Raw genomic sequence first — 16,928 nt, 5'->3', positions numbered from 1 at the left:
TACCTTAGTTTGCTATTTACAAATAGTATTTACAAATGCTCTTTTAAGTTTAATAACCTGTTAAAGTTCACTAATTCACTCCTATTAAACTTATTTAAGATTCAATCAATCAATTAGTTTATTATGGTAATAGATCAGCAGTATAAAAATGGGTAAAAATGCAATAATTATAACAACAAGGTACAATAGAACAAGCAGGAATAAAAACAGGGAGAAGAGAGTCACTAACCAACTAGAACAGGGGTCAGCAAACTTTTTCAGCAGGGGGCCAGTCCACTGTCCCTCAGACCTTGTGGGGGGCCGGACTATATTTTTTGGGGGGAGGGATGAATGAATTCCTATGCCCTACAAATAACCCAGAGATGCATTTAAAATAAAAGTACACATTCTACTCATGTAAAAACACCAGGCAGGCCCCACAAATAAACAAGAGATGTGTTTTAAATAAAAGGACATATTCTACTCATGTAAAAACACGCTGATTCCTGGACTGTCTGTGGGCCGGATTTAGAAGGCAATTGAGCCAGATCCGCCCCCCGGGACTTAGTTTGCCTACCCATGACCTAGAGCTTTGAATGTTACTGAAGTGATCCAGTTGAACACTTGTGAAGAAGAATCATGTGTCTGAAACACAAGATTTCGTCAACTAAATGGTGGCTAGCGGGTGACCAGGGGAGGGAGGTCACTACCCTGTCCCATTTGTCATTTACGCACCTGCAAATCTCTGAGACTGAGGCCAACCCATACATTATTCATCAGTCACTTATAAGGAGAGTTTGCTGTGGTGGTGAAGTGCACACATGAAGGAATGGCATTCATTTCCAAGCACTCAGGAACATAAGAGTGAACACACACCAAGGAACAGACACCTCAGCCCCCGGCACTTCATTGTGTTTACAGACATGCACCTGTCCCAGGCAAGCTCAAATGCCAGAATAAAGGTGAATCAGCCATGAAGTTAAAGAACTTTATCACAGCCTGCACAATTCAGGCAATGGCTGTGAGACTAAACACACTCAGTGATCACACAGGGTTCTTTGTTGTACATACTACATGGTAACAAAATGATAATCTTTTATTCCAACAGCTTCAGAGTTTATAATTTAACTGATCTCAACTTTGCCTCCTGCAGTTCTTGACTATAAGCTACTGGCAAAACCTGCCTACATAAGGCATCAGGGGTCTCTGGTGGGAAATTTGGCAGCCTTGCTTGCTGTTCCACTGTGATAACCTGCAAGAGGAACGAACGGCTGGTTTGTTCTCTGTGGCAGAAGTCCTGTGGCCCAGCAGATGGGCAGAAGGTGGCACTGCAGCCACCTTCTAACCACTCAGTTAGGATCATGTTATACAATACTTGATGAACATTTAACCAGTGTTATACATTTATCAGTGTATCCTTGATGTGTTACAAAAATGTGACATGCCTAATATCAAGCCCAGTAGTATCCTCCCATCTATCAATATTCCTCACCTTTGTCCTTTATCTGTATTTTTTGAACACCCTTCTTTCCCAGCTCCTCCTCCTCCTCCAGTCTATTCACTTTTCTTCCTCTTTCTTATATTTCCTATTAATTTAAATTGCGTCCCATACTTCCACAGATGAGCACTTAGCAGCATGCAAAGGGTTTATCTCATTTTATCCTCGCAGCAGCCCTGCCAGATAGGGTTGGGTGAGAGAGTGTGGCTGGTCCAGAGTCACTCCAGTGTTACCCATTTCGCAGCAATTTCTCTGCTGTCTTCTTTCCTTCACATCCTGCATGTTTCCTGGGACTACATACAGTCACAAAGAAGTAAACAAGCTTCGGGATTCCTCAAAACTCTTCCTCCGGCTGGAAGGCGAGGAGTGGGGAGGAGATGTCAGGATGTTTCTGGGAAAGATCAAAGTGCCTTAAGCTTTTTGTTGGTGATCTGGAATTTGGGAGAGTAATGAGAAAGAGCTGCGTGGGTTTTCTCAGAGTGAGGCTCTGCTGGATGCAGAAAGGTCTTAGGCTGCGAACCCAAGGGCGGACAAAACACCCCTTTCCTCACTTTCTCTCTCCCTCGGAAAAGATCAAAGGCGGGAACGATTCTGGAGAAAGGCTGCCTTCCGGAGCCAAAAGCCTCTGCACCGGGTAGGGCCGTATCACACAGGGCCAGAGGGCGGGGTAGCTTCGCGCACCCTCCAGGTGAACCCTCCCAAAGCGCTACACTCCGCCCCTCGACGGCTCGCCTTTCCTGCCCGAGCTGCGGCCGGCCCCATTTTCTTATCACCAGCACCGGGGGAAGGAGCAGGGAAAGCTGGACGCCCGCAGCGAAGAAGGCACCGAGACTTCTTCCTCTCCGGGCGGGCCGCTGCTTCTGCTGCTTTGGGATTCGGAGCCGGAGGGGAGCAGCAAAGGGCTCTCGCCATGGCTTGCCATCTCGGACCTGGGATTTTGCTGCTCGTGGTGAGTTCTGAAGCCCACCCGGGGTTTCCCCACGATCAGATTTGCCCGAGAAATATACCGTATATGGGTGTGTGTGTCTGTGTGCGTGTGGAGAGAGCTTAACTTTCCCAGTTTTATTGTGCACTTCGAAGCACAGGGAGGGAAAAGGTGGCACCGCAGGCGAATAACAGGCTTGGCGGCTGCTTGGCGGAAGGGTTTCTGCTCCTGGAGCGCAGGAGCGCGCGCCACGCCCGGGAACCTCGGCGAGGAGGTTGCGCGGGGGCAGGAATGGCTGCAGGCCCGCCTGGAAACGCCCCTCGCCGAGGGGCTCTCCGGGTCACAACCGGCCTGCGGGGGTCACAAACTTCGCCTTCGGGGGAAACGTTGGGAAATGGGTGTTTTTGAGGTTCGGCCGTCGCAGGGGGGGTGGGGCGGTTCCCGTCTAGGTGGCGGGAGCTGAAGCCCTCCAGGCAAGTTGCTGCTAGTTTTGGCCGTCTCTCCCAGTTCTGCCAAGATCCTTTTTGGGTGGGGGTGGAGCGAGAAGAATAATCTATTGTCTGGTCACCGCCAGGTAGCTATGAAGGAAAGTCTTTGTAAATAGGAAAGTAACTGGGGGGGGGGGGTTGTTGATGTTGTTTTACTTTGTTCTAGCTGTGGTGTTCCCTGCATGACATGGAGATCTGTTGCCAGGCATTAGACAGTGTGGTGTAGTGGTTAGGTTGTGTTAGGCCAAGAAGCCATCTGCCTTGCAGGTGAAAGGGCCCAAGTTCAATCCTTGGCCCCTTCAGGTAGGGCTGGGAGAGGCTCCTTCTGCCTGAATCCTTGGAAAGCCACGGCCAGACAGTACTGAGATGAACTATGGTCTGGTTCAGTAAAAGGCAGCTTCTTAGGGTTGAGACGACTCAGGTTCAAATCCCCACTTGGCCAGCAAGCTCACTGAATGACCTCTCAGCCTATCCTATTGCACAGGGTTGTTGTGAAAAAGAAAATGGAGGGGAAGTCTCATGCAGACTCCCTAGAGGACAGGCAGGATGTAAAAGTAAATATTTTATTTTTTAAGTGATGGAATGGCCATATTCAGAAGCAGTATGCACGGGGAAGGCACTGTTGGGTAGAAATCTGTTACCTTCATGCCCTCTCTGTGAGCTTCTTGGTGGAATCATCAGGTTGGTCACTGCAGGAAACGGTGAGTGGTGTTTAATGCTAGTCTTACACAGAGTAGACCCATTGAACTACATAAACATGACTCAGGATTATTAATTTCAGTGGGTCTGCTCTGAGTAGGGCTTAGTTGAATAGAACCCAGGATGCCAGACTAGATGATGAACACTTGATCTGGTTCACTTTGGACTTCTCTTAGGTTGTTATGGTTAAGAATCTATATGTGGGCTAGCAACCAGTGAAACATGTTAAGCTAATCATTTAAACTAATACCTGGTTTAGTAGTAGTACATATGAAAAGGGGTCTTAGTGAACCACAAGATGAGTCAATAGTGTGATGCAGCAGCAAAAAACAACAAAAATACCACTAATGCTATTATAGGCTGCATCAACAGAAGTATAGTGTTCAGATCAAGGGAAGTAATACGTAGTACCACTCTATTCTGCCTTGGTCTGACCACACCTGGAGTACTGTGTTCCAGTTCTGGGTGCCACAATTTAAGAAGGATATTGTCAAGCTGGAACGTGTGCAAAGAAGGGCAGCCAAAATGATCAAGGGTCTGGAAACCAAGCCTTATGAGGAAGGGTTGAGTGAGTCAGGTATGTTGAGCCTGGAAAACAGGAGGGAAAACTGAGAGGGAGATATGATAGCCACCTTCAAATATCTTAAGGGTTGTCACATGGAAGATGGAGCAAGCTTGTTTTCTCCCGCTCAGGGTAGGACCTGAATCAATGGTTTCAAGTTACAAGAAAGGAGATTCTGACTAAACAACAGGAATAACTTTTTGACAGTGGAACAGACTCCACCAGAAGGTAGTAGACTCTTCTTCCTTGGAAGTTTTTAAGCAGAGTTTAGATGGCCATCTATCATGGATGCTTTAGTTGAATTTCCTGCATTGCAAGGGGTTGGACTAGATGGCCTTTGGATTCCCTTCCAGCTCTGTTTCTACTTTTATGGGCATTTGCTAGATCATTGTAAAAGCAATTAGTGTTTTCTCTGGCTTATGCTGCCCAAGATAGTTCAAGATCTCTCTCTCTCTCTCTCTCTCTCTCTCTCTCTCTCTCTCTCTCTCTTAGAAGAAATAATTTTTTCCTCGCTCACCTACTGCTGGAAATACCAGACACTCAGTTCCACATCTTTTATCTTATTGAAGATCATCTTGAAATAGACAAGTTTGGAACTGAAACAACTCCTTCCTCAAAGTAATAATAATAAATCATTGTTTCTGTCAGCTTTGCAAATATTTATTTATTTTACAAAATTTATATACCTCTTGATTGTAACAAGTGGTTTACAAGAAATATTAGAATTGCCAATTAAAAACAGTTCAAAGCAATTTAAAACATTTTAAAATAATTAAAATTATCAGGAAAATACAGCAGATTAAAACACTTTGGTATCTACATGTCTGGAAACATCTCTTGATGTTCTTCTCAATTACATCACCCTGTGATGTACTTTGCATAGGGAAACTGAACCCAGGCTTGTCCTGACTCATATAAAACTTTGAGGAAATGACAAAGATTCCAGAAAACGGTGTTGGTTCCTACACATCTTGTGAAGCTAGAGACACCATGCAACCACCATTCCTTAAATTGTGCCCTGGGGGATTTGTCTGACTGGTTTCATTCAACTTGCCCTGGAACATCTTACTGATGTCATGATTCAGCCCTAGAAAAAATGATGTAATGATAAAGAACAGAATTTGCTTCCCAACATATACAGAGAATCCCTACCTGTAGACAAGTCACTCTTGCAACTTGCTGATGGGAATGATGATTCTCCACTGCCCTTTGACACCTGAAATGTGTATTTTCAGGACCCGCCTTATTTTTTGTGACTGCATTTTTGTAACTTCCTTCCAGTAGAGATTCAGCAGGTTTCATCTCTGCTTTCTTTTAGATGTCACATAAAAACAGTGTTATTTAGACAGGCCTTCAAAGCATTTTTAATACTTGGTTGGGAACCGCCCAGAGTGGCTGGGGAAACTCAGCCAGATGGGCAGGGTATGAGTAATGTATTATTATTATTATTATTATTATTATTATTTTATTATTATTATATCTTGTTTTAACATTTTATGAATGTTTTTATTGTAAGCTCTGTATGGTGTGCACCGCCCTGTATTTTTAAGGAAGTGTAACTTCTAAATATTTCAATAAAAATATTTATTGAAAAATTTAAGGAAGTGTAACTTCTAAATATTTCAATAAAAATATGTATCCATGATATGGATAAAGTGGGCATAGACTGACTGCCTCCCCCTCCCCTTACACTATAATATAATTTGTAGTAGCCCCTTGAAATGCATTGGAAGTAGATTCAGGACAGACAAAAGGAAGGACAAGACATGATAAATTTAATTGTAATTATTATCACATTCTCTGTGACAGGTGTGTTTTTGGTCCTATCTTTAGCAACTTTACATGCCAATTAGATAAATTCATGGAGGACTAGTACAGTAGCTATAACTAAATAGAGCCCACGGTTCCAGAGGTATTATGTCACGGAACAGCAGATGCTGGAGAGCAACTGCGGATAAGCTATTGTAGGGATGGAAAACCTATGGCCTGAATTAGATGGAGCCTTGATCTGGTCCAGTAGGCCTCTTCCTACATCTTATGTTCAGTATTGGAACTGATAATGCTGAGATGCCATTGACTTACTTAAGGGCAAACTACATGTTACATATTGTTTTAGGAATGGATTGAGTATCAGTTGAGAGAAACAGTATGGCCTTTTTCTCACCCGCCTCCACTTCTGCAAGCTAAGTCATAATTTAGCTTCGTGTGTCATCCAAACCCAGGCCCACTCTTTATCTCACTCCTGACAAACCATGAGCTGATTTACAGCTCATGGTTTGTCTGGAGGAGAATGCACTAAGCCAGTGCATTAAGCCAAAGCATGATTTAGCTCACAGCAGTGGCAGGACTGGAGGAGAGGAGCAAAGTGCCTGCAGCTTCCTCCCCAAGAGCCTACATGCTCTCGCATTCACAATTGTGCTTAGCGTTAGGTGCAAACTGAGCCTTTATGTAATTTCCCCAGTATTGGAATTCCCCCTTGACTTAAGAGTGGAGAGTTGGCACACTGTTGTTGTTTAGTCGTTTAGTCGTGTCTGACTCTTCGTGACCCCATGGACCAGAGCACGCCAGGCACTCCTGTCCTCCACTGCCTCCCGCAGTTTGGTCAAACTCATGCTGGTAGCTTCGAGAACACTATCCAACCATCTCGTCCTCTGTCGTCCCCTTCTCTTTGTGCCCTCCATCTTTCCCAACATCAGGGTCTTTTCCAGGGAGTCTTCTCTTCTCATGAGGTGGCCAAAGTATTGGAGCCTCAGCTTCACAATCTGTCCTTCCAGTGAGCACTCAGGGCTGATTTCCTTCAGAATGGATCGGTTTGATCTTCTTGCAGTCCATGGGACTCTCAAGAGTCTCCTCCAGCACCATAATTCAAAAGCATCAATTCTTTGGTGATCAGCCTTCTTTATGGTCCAGCTCTCACTTCCATTCATCACTACTGGGAAAACCATAGCTTTTACTATACGGACCTTTGTTGGCAAGGTGATGCCTCTGCTTTTTAAGATGCTGTCTAGGTTTGTCATTGCTTTTCTCCCAAGAAGCAGACGTCTTTTAATTTCGTGACTTCTGTCACCATCTGCAGTGATCATGGAGCCCAAGAAAGTAAAATCTCTTACTGCCTCCATTTCTTCCCCTTCTATTTGCCAGGAGCTGATGGGACCAGTGGCCATGATCTTCATTTTTTGTGTGTGTGTGTGTGTGTTTTTTATGTTGAGCTTCAGACCATATTTTGCACTCTCCTCTTTCACCCTCAATAAAATGTTCTTTAATTCCTCCTCACTTTCTGCCATCAAAGTTGTGTCATCTGCATATCTGAGGTTGTTGATCTTTCTTCTGGCAATCTTAATTCCGGCTTCGGATTCATCCAGCCCAGCCTTTCGCATGATGAATTCTGCATATAAGTTAAATAAGCAGGGAGACAATATACAGCCTCGCTGTACTCCTTTCCCAATTTTGAACCAATCAGTTGTTCCATATCCAGTTCTAACTGTAGCTTCTTGTCCCACATAGAGATTTCTCAGCAGACAGATGAGGTGATCACACACTCCCATTTCTTTAAGAACTTGCCATAGTTTGCTGTGGTCGACACAGTCAAAGGCTTTTGCATGTGTTATCTCTAGAGCAAGGTTTCCCAAACTTGGGTCTCCAGCTGTTGTTGGACTGGCTAGCGGGACCAGTGGCCAGGGATGATAGGAATTGTAGTCCAAAAACAACTGGAGACCCAAGTTTGGAAAACCATGCTCTAGAGCAGCGCTTCTCAACCTGTGGGTTCCCAGATGTTGTTGAACTACAACTCCCATCATCCCTGAGCTCTGGCCTTGCTAGCTAGGGGTGATGAGAGTTGTAGTTCAACATCTGGGGACCCACAGGTTGAGAAAGGCTGCTCTAGAGAAGTGTTGTAATTTCCATTTGCTATACGTTACTCATGTTCGTAGTTACTTCTTGTAACGTCAGTGGTTGGAACTTCTTGCTGCTCAAGAGATGTTGCTGATGATTTATTCCATGGCAGCTACTGAGGTCTGAGATGTTTATACACAGCAAGAGCATCTAGGCCTACTGTTGGTTACCATGTTGTAGGGGTTAAATTATGCTTTCTTTCACCCTGGTCAAAAACTCAGTTCGACCCACACACCCATATTTCTATACATATGCACATATACACACCTCTTTGCTCCCTTTCTTTGACATTCTCGTTATAGCAGGGGCAGCTTCCAGAGGCTTCACTTGAACTCACTACTTACTCTTGAACTTACAGTAGTGATTCTCATGAGTAAATATGCATAGATGCAAGTCCTTTCTCAGTAAATACGGAACTGTTTCACTTCCTTTTCCACAGCACAGGGTTATTTACTTCTCTGTCTGGTTTTAGTTTTCTGGGTCTAATTACCTATCATTTAGTTATCCCATAAATGCTTACATGAAGATATGTGGCAAGTGACCTTCATTTAATCCTGTCATGCCATTGATGTAAATGCTTAATAAAACAGAAACTCATATCTTGCATGGCAACATGGAAAGGTCACTCTTCAAGTCAAAGATGAAACTGCTAATGTAAAATGGCAATTATATTAATTTATATATAAAAGGTACGGTAGTTTTCAGTCGACACTAACATTTGATCTGTTTCTACAACAACCAGTGTTTTCTTTTCTTTTCTGGGAAATATATGTGTTTCCTTCTCCTGTGGTTTTGATATAGAATATCTTAAGAACCTTACAGAAGAAAGACTTCACAGATCCATACTAGACAATTAGCTTGAAAGTAGCTTCATATCCAGTAAAGAAAGGGTCCCTTTCCTCCTATTTATACCCATTAGTTTTGTTCTTGTTTTTTTATTAGCTGTTGCCATTACTCCAATTTTATTTTATTGCTAAAGTAATATGTGGGGTGGGTGGGTGTGGGTGTGGATGAATATTCGACTTTATTGCTGTAATTCTTCCAGAAGATGTATATGTCTCCTCTCTAATTTCTCCTTCATCTTGCCCTCTAGTCTATAGTTTACATCTCAATAATTGCTTGTTTGCTTTAGAAAATGTTTCACTGATCTATTATTGACTTGAATTTTTGTTTTATCTCCTAAATCTCTCAATTCTTCATCTGTAAGATGAAAGGCTAAAAGTTTTGTAGTTTGTATTCTGTTGTCTGCTTAAATCCATCAACAATATTTAAACATTCTGTTAGGCATATTTCAGCTTCAGTATTTTTTAATAATACATCACCTGCATATAGGCAGACCTTAATTTCCTGCCTCAGACAAGATTTTACCTGTATCATGTGAGGACAAGGGGCATGCTGATATCCTCATCCCCAAATGCAGGCATGATGCATAAAATGGAATAAAAGGAACACTTTATTGAACAATCATAAATCTGTAGCAAGGCAGTGACAGTGCAGATAAATGAAGGCTTGAAACTAAATGAGGATGAAGAGAGAGCACATGCTATGTGCTCCCATGACCTTATTCTTCCCACTAGGGAGGGAAAGTCAAACACACAATTTTTTTGCATTTGTTGCATAGTAACGTTTGTATTTATTGAATGGTAATTCTAGGGCTACAGTTATGGCACTATGTTAATAAAGTGAATCGGCTGGTTTGTGTGCCACCATTATGATTAGAGATCGAGGCGGGGCATGTTCTATGGTGTATAGTTAGGAAAATGGTTTAGTAGACTGATCTGAAACTTGTCAGTGTATGAGCAGTGGGTTTGAGGATGGTCCGTGCCAAATTTGGGGTGGAAAGGATAAGAGTTGGCTTATTTTGAACTAGTTAAACATTTGAGACAAGTTGGCAGATGGTGGGTGTTTTACTTCCATAGAATTTGCTGGGTTAATTTTTCCGGAAGGTATCCTCCATTTGTACTGTGTGATTTGGGAAACAAGTGGTTGTGCAAGTCAAGGAGATAACCTAGTATGTGCTTTTGTCCAATAGTAGTGTTACATGGTTGTAGTTTTTATTTAAAAGGCATTTTTGTGGTTGAGGTTAATGGGAATTCATAAGGGTGTTCCAAACACATGCTTAGTGTGAACTTGTTTTGAAAGAGGGTTAAGTCGAGGGAGAGGGTTGAATGAAGCCCTTGACTGAGCTGTAGCCTTTCAGTTGGACCCAATGCCAGCACTGGCAACTCCATGAATGGTGAGTAAAGGTGGGTAAGAGTCAGAAGTTCAGCTGGGCAGGGAAGGGAGGTCTCCTTCCTTGAGAGCTCAGTAACACAGCTGATCCCACTGGGGCAACTTGCTGTTAGTACCTTGGGCAACAATGGCTGCATTCCTGATCAGGAAATCCAGAGCACAGCCAAACCCATTGGGGCTGATTCACAATTGTTCTTTTGCACCTGCATCTCTGTCTGCCCCACATCTCTCAGGTGTGAGCCAGGTGGGTGTGGTTTGGGCAAAACAGCCTCATGGCCCAAATTGGGAATCGTGCCAAATTTGACTTATGGAGCAGAGGTGCCCCACCCTTGGCATAACACATGGCAGCATGATCCCCTGCTTGCCACAAAGTATATATGTGTTCAAGACAAAATTGTAGCCATACTGGGTCTCTTCATGCGTCTCTTTGATACATTCATTTGTATCATTCGCATCCTGCATTTGTATGCGTACAACCCTTGCTGTTTTTAGAAAGCACCTAAAATTGCTAGGTTCTGTTCAAAAATTAAGAAATAAAGACTTGTCTTGTCCTTATATTTAGACAGTAAGCCTGCAGGCATCTTAGGGAGGAAAGTAAAAAGGAAGGGAAAGAGAGGGAGAAGAGATGGTTATCTACATGGGGCATTAGAAGTTTCCTTGCATTTAATCTCTCCTCTGCAATTGGTGTTTGCATTGGAAATCCCCCAATGATGCCTTTCCTTCCCACCCATGAACAGAAAACTGGCTTCAAAAGAGGACTTTTCTGCAGGAATGCAGTACAGATAAAAGTGTTAAATTCTCTTGTGTGTCTGCTGTGATCTTCATAATTCATCAGTCCACACCAGCCTCATGCTATTTCTGTTGTTTTTAAAACATGCATGTTAACAGACACATTTAACTGCCTCTCTAGATTGGCCCTTCAAGAGCCACTTGCATGTAAAAAACAAAGGAAACGTGTCAGATTCCAGGACAGTGCATTGAAAGAGAATTGTAGTGTGTGGCAGTGGCGTAGCGTGGGGGGTGCCGGGGGGGCCGGCCGCACCAGGCGCAACATCTGGGATTAGGGCAAATCCACAGGTTAGGGGGCGCAAATCCACGGGTTAGGGGGCGCAAATCCACGGGTTAGGGGGCGCAAATTACTTGCCTTGCCCCGGGTGCTGACAACCCACGCTACGCCACTGGTGTGTGGTGGAGCTTTTACTGTTTCACTGCAAGGCTGCTTTCTGGTTTGTTTTAGATAGTGGAAATACTTCAGAAAGCAATTCTGTGTGACAGCTTACTCTGACTAGCCCATTTGGCATTGATGTTTAGCAACTGTACAAATATTATTTGCAATGTTGACTCCCAAGTTGGTTCAACATGATAGAACGCTCCTGCTCGTGGGATTAAAATCCCAATTTAAGTCTGCTTTATTTTATCTCATAAGAAATGTCTGTAAGGGTAGGTGTGCAAAGTTTTCTATGTGTGCAGAAAAGGTTTTCGTCGTCTGTGTACTTAAAGCACTTCCATTTTGAGCTAAATCTCAGAAGGCTTTACAGAACCTTCTGCTGGTTCATACCTGTACAATCCCGAGAAAATGCATGAATCAGTTTCAACTGTGTTATGACAGAACGTTTAGTAATGGAAGGGCAGGGTAGCTTTCACACAAGACAAAGAAAATGCATTTCTCACCCAAAACAAAGAAATCCACCCTGGAACAGAACCTCCCCTAGGTTAGAAACACAACTTGGGAGCGTGCTGGGACTTGCAAAACAACGATTTAATATGGACACACACAAATGTCTGCATTGAAGTTAGGGACCTGCCCAAATGAATACTTATTGTATAGGCTGCCAGTTCCTGCAACACAGTTTACAGTTGTTTACAAAGGGTGTGTGTCTTCTGATGTTAAAAGTCTGAATGTAAAGCATATTTCCCAACATTAGAAAACATTAATATGGGAATAAGCTCTTCCTTTTTATTTGGAAGTTCTGTTTTTGCCCTGGCATGTTTATGATCCTGTTCTGAAAGAAAAGTCAGCAGAACTCATGATCTGAATGAATGAATGAATGCTCATTAACTCATCTTTTTATAAAGATGCATGTTGTTGACCATACTGCCATGTGGCAAATGCGACTTGTGCATGGATTGTCTTCCATTCTCTTTGTGAAATCTAATCTTACTTTGCTGACTGGCTGCTGACACAGGTGGCCAGTACACAAACCACAAGGTTGCTGCAGGTTCAGGTGCCACACATTGAGCTTATATTGGATGAAACACTATTTAAGCAAGTATTGCTCGACTTGTGGCTAGTAGACTCTCAAACCACACTGAAAATTTCCAGTTCAAGGCTATCCATGTATCAGGAGTTGGCAGAAATGAATAAATGGATTTGATATACAGAATAGGAGAATGTCACTCCTGCAATTTAGCTGGAGAGTGTTTGACCCCACCCCTCCCTGGAGAAAGGTGAGGGGGTGTCACATGGCCCCCTGTGAGCCAATAGGATGAGGTTTTTTAAGGCTGCACCTCCACTGATCTCATCCTTTTTGCATTCAAAGTGCCTACCCTCCGTTTAAGCAGTGTGAGATGGTTATGGAACTTGACAGGAAATTATTCTTGTAAATAATAGTCTTTCTTTGTTCAGCGCGCTCTCTCTCTCTCTCTCTCTTCTCTCTCTCTCTCTCCCTCTGTGTGTGTGTGGGGGGGGCTTGTTGTAGGAAGTATACAGCCATAATACTACTGCATAGTTCAAAGTCCTTAGTTCAGATCTCATCTCTGTCATGATGATCTCCCTAGTCTCCACCTAAAAAGGGAGTAATAAAATGGCCAACTTTATCTTATTGCTCTGGGTATAAAGCACTCTGAGCTCTCCAAAACAAAACACCATCTATTTGTTTTAAATATTTCTTTCTCATCTACATTTCTAAAAGCAGCCCAATATAGAAATACAGTGGTACCTCGAGTTAAGTACTTAATTTGTTCCGGAGGTCCGTTCTTAACCTGAAACTGTTTTAACCTGAAGCACCACTTTAGCTAATGGGGCCTCCTGCTGCCGCGCCGCCAGAGCATGATTTCTGTTCTCATCCTGAAGCAAAGTTCTTATCCCAAGGTACTATTTCTGGGTTAGCAGAGTCTGTAACCTGAAGCGTCTGTAACCCAAGGTACCACTGTATATGAATGAGGCAGCTATTTTATATGTTGTTCAGTGATGAAAACAATTCAGTGCAGCCAGTTAAAACCCAGTCTAGTGCAGGGGCTTAATCTCATTCATGTCCCCAAAGCCTTGCTAAGCAGAAAGGTTTTAACCATCATCTGGCAGAAGGTCATTAAAAAGCAGCATGATGATGATGATAAATTACATTTATTAATCACTTGTTAGCAATTTGCATTTTAAAACATTGATAAATCATACCGAGGTTCCCAAATTGGGGTTGACAGATCGTTAGTGGTCTGTGAGCTTTCAGGTAGTTCACAGTATGTCTGTATGAAATACTCATATTGATTTGTAAATGTATTTTTATTCCTTCTTTTGATTCTTGTGTTCTGTCTTCCTGTGTTAAATTCAAATTGTAATACCGTAAAATATAAGAAAAGAAAAGAAGCAATAAAAAATACAGCTACATATCACACAGCATATTGCGCAGTGTATTACAAATGCTGCAAGTGGCAGGAAAATCATTAAGCATTGCTGGATGGAGGATGAGAAGTTGCCCAGGAAGGGAAATGGCCCAAGGAGAACTGCAGCCTAAGAGTGGTGCATCCTGGCTCAGCTTGTTAAGCTATAATCATTCAGTCGTGTGAAGGGGAGAGCTATCCATAATTACATCTCTATAATATTAGCATCTCTATCGTTTTTCTTATAGGAAGGAACTCTGTATAAGGCTGCCATTTTGTAAACTTCTGCAGCAGCTGTTCATTTATTGTAATATGCGTATCAAGCTTGAGTTGAGGCAAGGGCAAAGTCTCCAAAGGTGGTTTATTCATAGACTTGATAAGCCAAGTAGCAGTGTTTTGTCTCATGACTCTTTTAAATGTGGAATGAAATAAAATTAAGCCTGTTTTGAATTTGGCCATACTACACTTACCAAGACCCTGGGAAGCTAAGCAGGGCCAGCTGGTACCTGGATGGATTTTAATAAGATAATCTTTAAGCTTTACTGTTTGTTCTATTGTATTCGTTTTTAACATTACTGGGTGGAGAAACAAGGAGGAATGCATTTGCTGAATTTCTCTGACACTGTGCACAGTTATTTTAACTCTCATGCTTGTTTTGTAGCTTTTAAAAAAATGCATTTCTCTATTATTATTTTCAGAGCTGTGCCATCTTTGGGAATGGACTTCACATAGAGGTAGGAGATTGTGTGAAATTGTAATGAATGGAACAAAAATACTTCCAAAATGAAGCTGCAAAGAGGGGGGGGGGTGAATTGAGCTAGGAGGGAATGTATGTAGTGCATAAGATGTCGTCTTGAGTGGATGGTGGTGTTTTGGTGGGCAAACAAGAATGTTAAATGCCTAACCACTTCCACAAAATAAATAAACACACTGAAATAACACACAGGAAGCTTTTCAATCCTTAAGGGAAAGTATTCTTGCATTTATTTACAAAATAAGATATTCCAGGTATTGTATACAAAAAATAAAATATATACTTTTGAAAATAAATTATTTAGCACCAGATTCAACCAACCCGGCATATTAGAGGAAGCATAACTAGTACAATAGGGCTTTCCTGCCCCCCACCATGTCTCCCCTAAATCCTCTCTGGAGGGTTATGAGGACCTCCAAAACAGAACATGGGAGGAGAGGGGGTATCATTCCATCTGGAAAGCAGAAATGGAACCATCAGTAGAGTGCAACACAGAATTCCTCCCTTAAATTGCCATCTGTAGGGCTTCACTGAAAATGCAATAACATGTCAGTGAGGTCCATCATTAAATTAAAAGTGTGTTCAGTTGGGGGGGGGACCTGTGCACAATGACCCCATCCCCTCTACTCCTGACTTTGCTGCATTCAGCAGCAAGTTTCCATAGGCAGTTTGTAAGTGTGTTCAAACAAAAATGATTACAAGGCCCCTTCAGACCTTACCACTGAATACTAGAGGGTGGAGGGTACATGGCTGGTACACTTTGAAAACCATTTCATGGTATTAAAATCCAGGAAAGGCTTTCTTATGAAAAAAAATGTGCATAGGATTGTGCCGTTAGTCTGCGCAGTATGCTAGTTTCATCTGTTTTTTCTAACGAGCCCCACATTATTGTTAAATGGAAAAATACAAAAATGCACTTTTAAAATAGCCTTGTTCAGATGTTCATTCAGGATGTTGACATGCACACAGTGTTCCATCTTTTTTATATTTAACAAGATTTATATGCTGCTTAGTCAACAAAAACCTCAAAGCGGTTCATATAGAATAATATAAAATATTCACACACAAAAACTGACAGAAACAAACTTGGAAAAACTAATGGACATAAAATTTATCAAAATATATGCTTTCCTGACAGATTCCTGGAGGTAGAAACAAGCAGCTCCTTCATTCGGATGGTCACATTAGACAGAAGCGGGAATGGATTGTCCCACCTGCCCTCCTCAACGAAGAGAGTGAAAATAAGAACCCAATTGCTAAAGTAAGTCAGAGCCAAATGAACAGAATCCTGAGAAATATGGGGCAGGCTTGCTGTGGAAATGGGTATCTCATCATATAGCACCTCCTTCCTGGTCTTCTTAGCAAAACCAAATAGTTAATTTCTGTGGGTTGTATCTAATGCTAGTCCAACTCAGAGAAGACCCACTGAAATTAACATAACTAACTTAGGTTGATTCATTTCAATGGATCTACTCTGGGTAAAACTTGGTTGGCTGTAACCCTATGACTGCTTTATAGTCACCTTGTGTGGGCTTTGCTCTAGAAAGCAGCATAGGTAAACAAAGGAATAGGGAACGCAAGTCAATTGTTTGCTGATTAAATACTGGATTTTACCGTATTTTTCGCCCCATAGGACGCACCGCCCCATAGGACGCACCTGGTTTTTTGGGGGGGAAATAAAGAAAAAAAATTATTTTCCCCCCCCCCAGGCGCGGGGCTGGTGCGGGGGAAGCCCGAGCTTCCCCCAACCCCAGCCCCCAGAACAGGCTGCTGCCTGCAAGCCTTGCGCACCCGGCAGGACCTTCCGCCAGGCGCGGGAGGCTTGCGGACGCCTTCCCGAAGCACGGGGCGTCCTCCGGAGGGCACCCCGTGCTTCGGGATGCAGGCTGCCGCCCCAAGCCTCGCGTGCCCGGCAGGACCTCCCACCGGGCACGGGAGGCTTGCGGCCACCTTCCTGAAGCACAGGGCGTCCTCCGGAGGGCTCCCTGTGCTTCGGGATGCAGGCTGCCACCCCAAGCCTCGCGCGCCCAGCAGGACCTTCCGCCAGGCGCGGGAGGCTTGTGGACACCTTCCCGAAGCACGGGGCATCCTCCGGAGGGCTCCCCATGCTTCGGGATGCAGGCTACCGCCCCAAGCCTCGCACACCCAGCAGGTCCTTCCGCCAGGCACGGGAGGCTTGCGGACACCTTCCCGAAGCATGGGGCGTCCTCCAGAGGGCGCCCCGTGCTCCGGCTGCAGGCTGCTGCCCGCAAGCCTTGCGAGCCCGCGGGAACTCCCCCAGGCTCTCAAGGCTTGCGGATAGC

General features: G+C 43.5%; 1 protein-coding gene across 1 annotated transcript in view; it reads left to right on the top strand.

Moving 5' to 3' along the window:
- The first annotated feature begins 2,172 nt into the window (after nt 1-2,172).
- The window catches only part of LOC114600658 (desmoglein-2-like), a 32,553-nt gene continuing 17,797 nt past the window's right edge, over nt 2,173-16,928 (top strand). Inside the window, exons 1-3 of the mRNA XM_028737103.2 lie at nt 2,173-2,426; nt 14,570-14,605; nt 15,764-15,886. Of these exons, the coding sequence (XP_028592936.2) occupies nt 2,388-2,426; nt 14,570-14,605; nt 15,764-15,886 (198 nt within the window). The 5' untranslated portion in view covers nt 2,173-2,387. The remainder of the gene's footprint in view (nt 2,427-14,569; nt 14,606-15,763; nt 15,887-16,928) is intronic.

Source organism: Podarcis muralis, chromosome 8 (genome assembly GCF_964188315.1).
Source record: "Podarcis muralis chromosome 8, rPodMur119.hap1.1, whole genome shotgun sequence".
NCBI classification, from domain to species: domain Eukaryota; kingdom Metazoa; phylum Chordata; class Lepidosauria; order Squamata; family Lacertidae; genus Podarcis; species Podarcis muralis.
The sequence above is the reverse complement of the archived record's forward strand: the minus strand, read 5'-3'. Positions and strand labels throughout refer to the sequence as shown.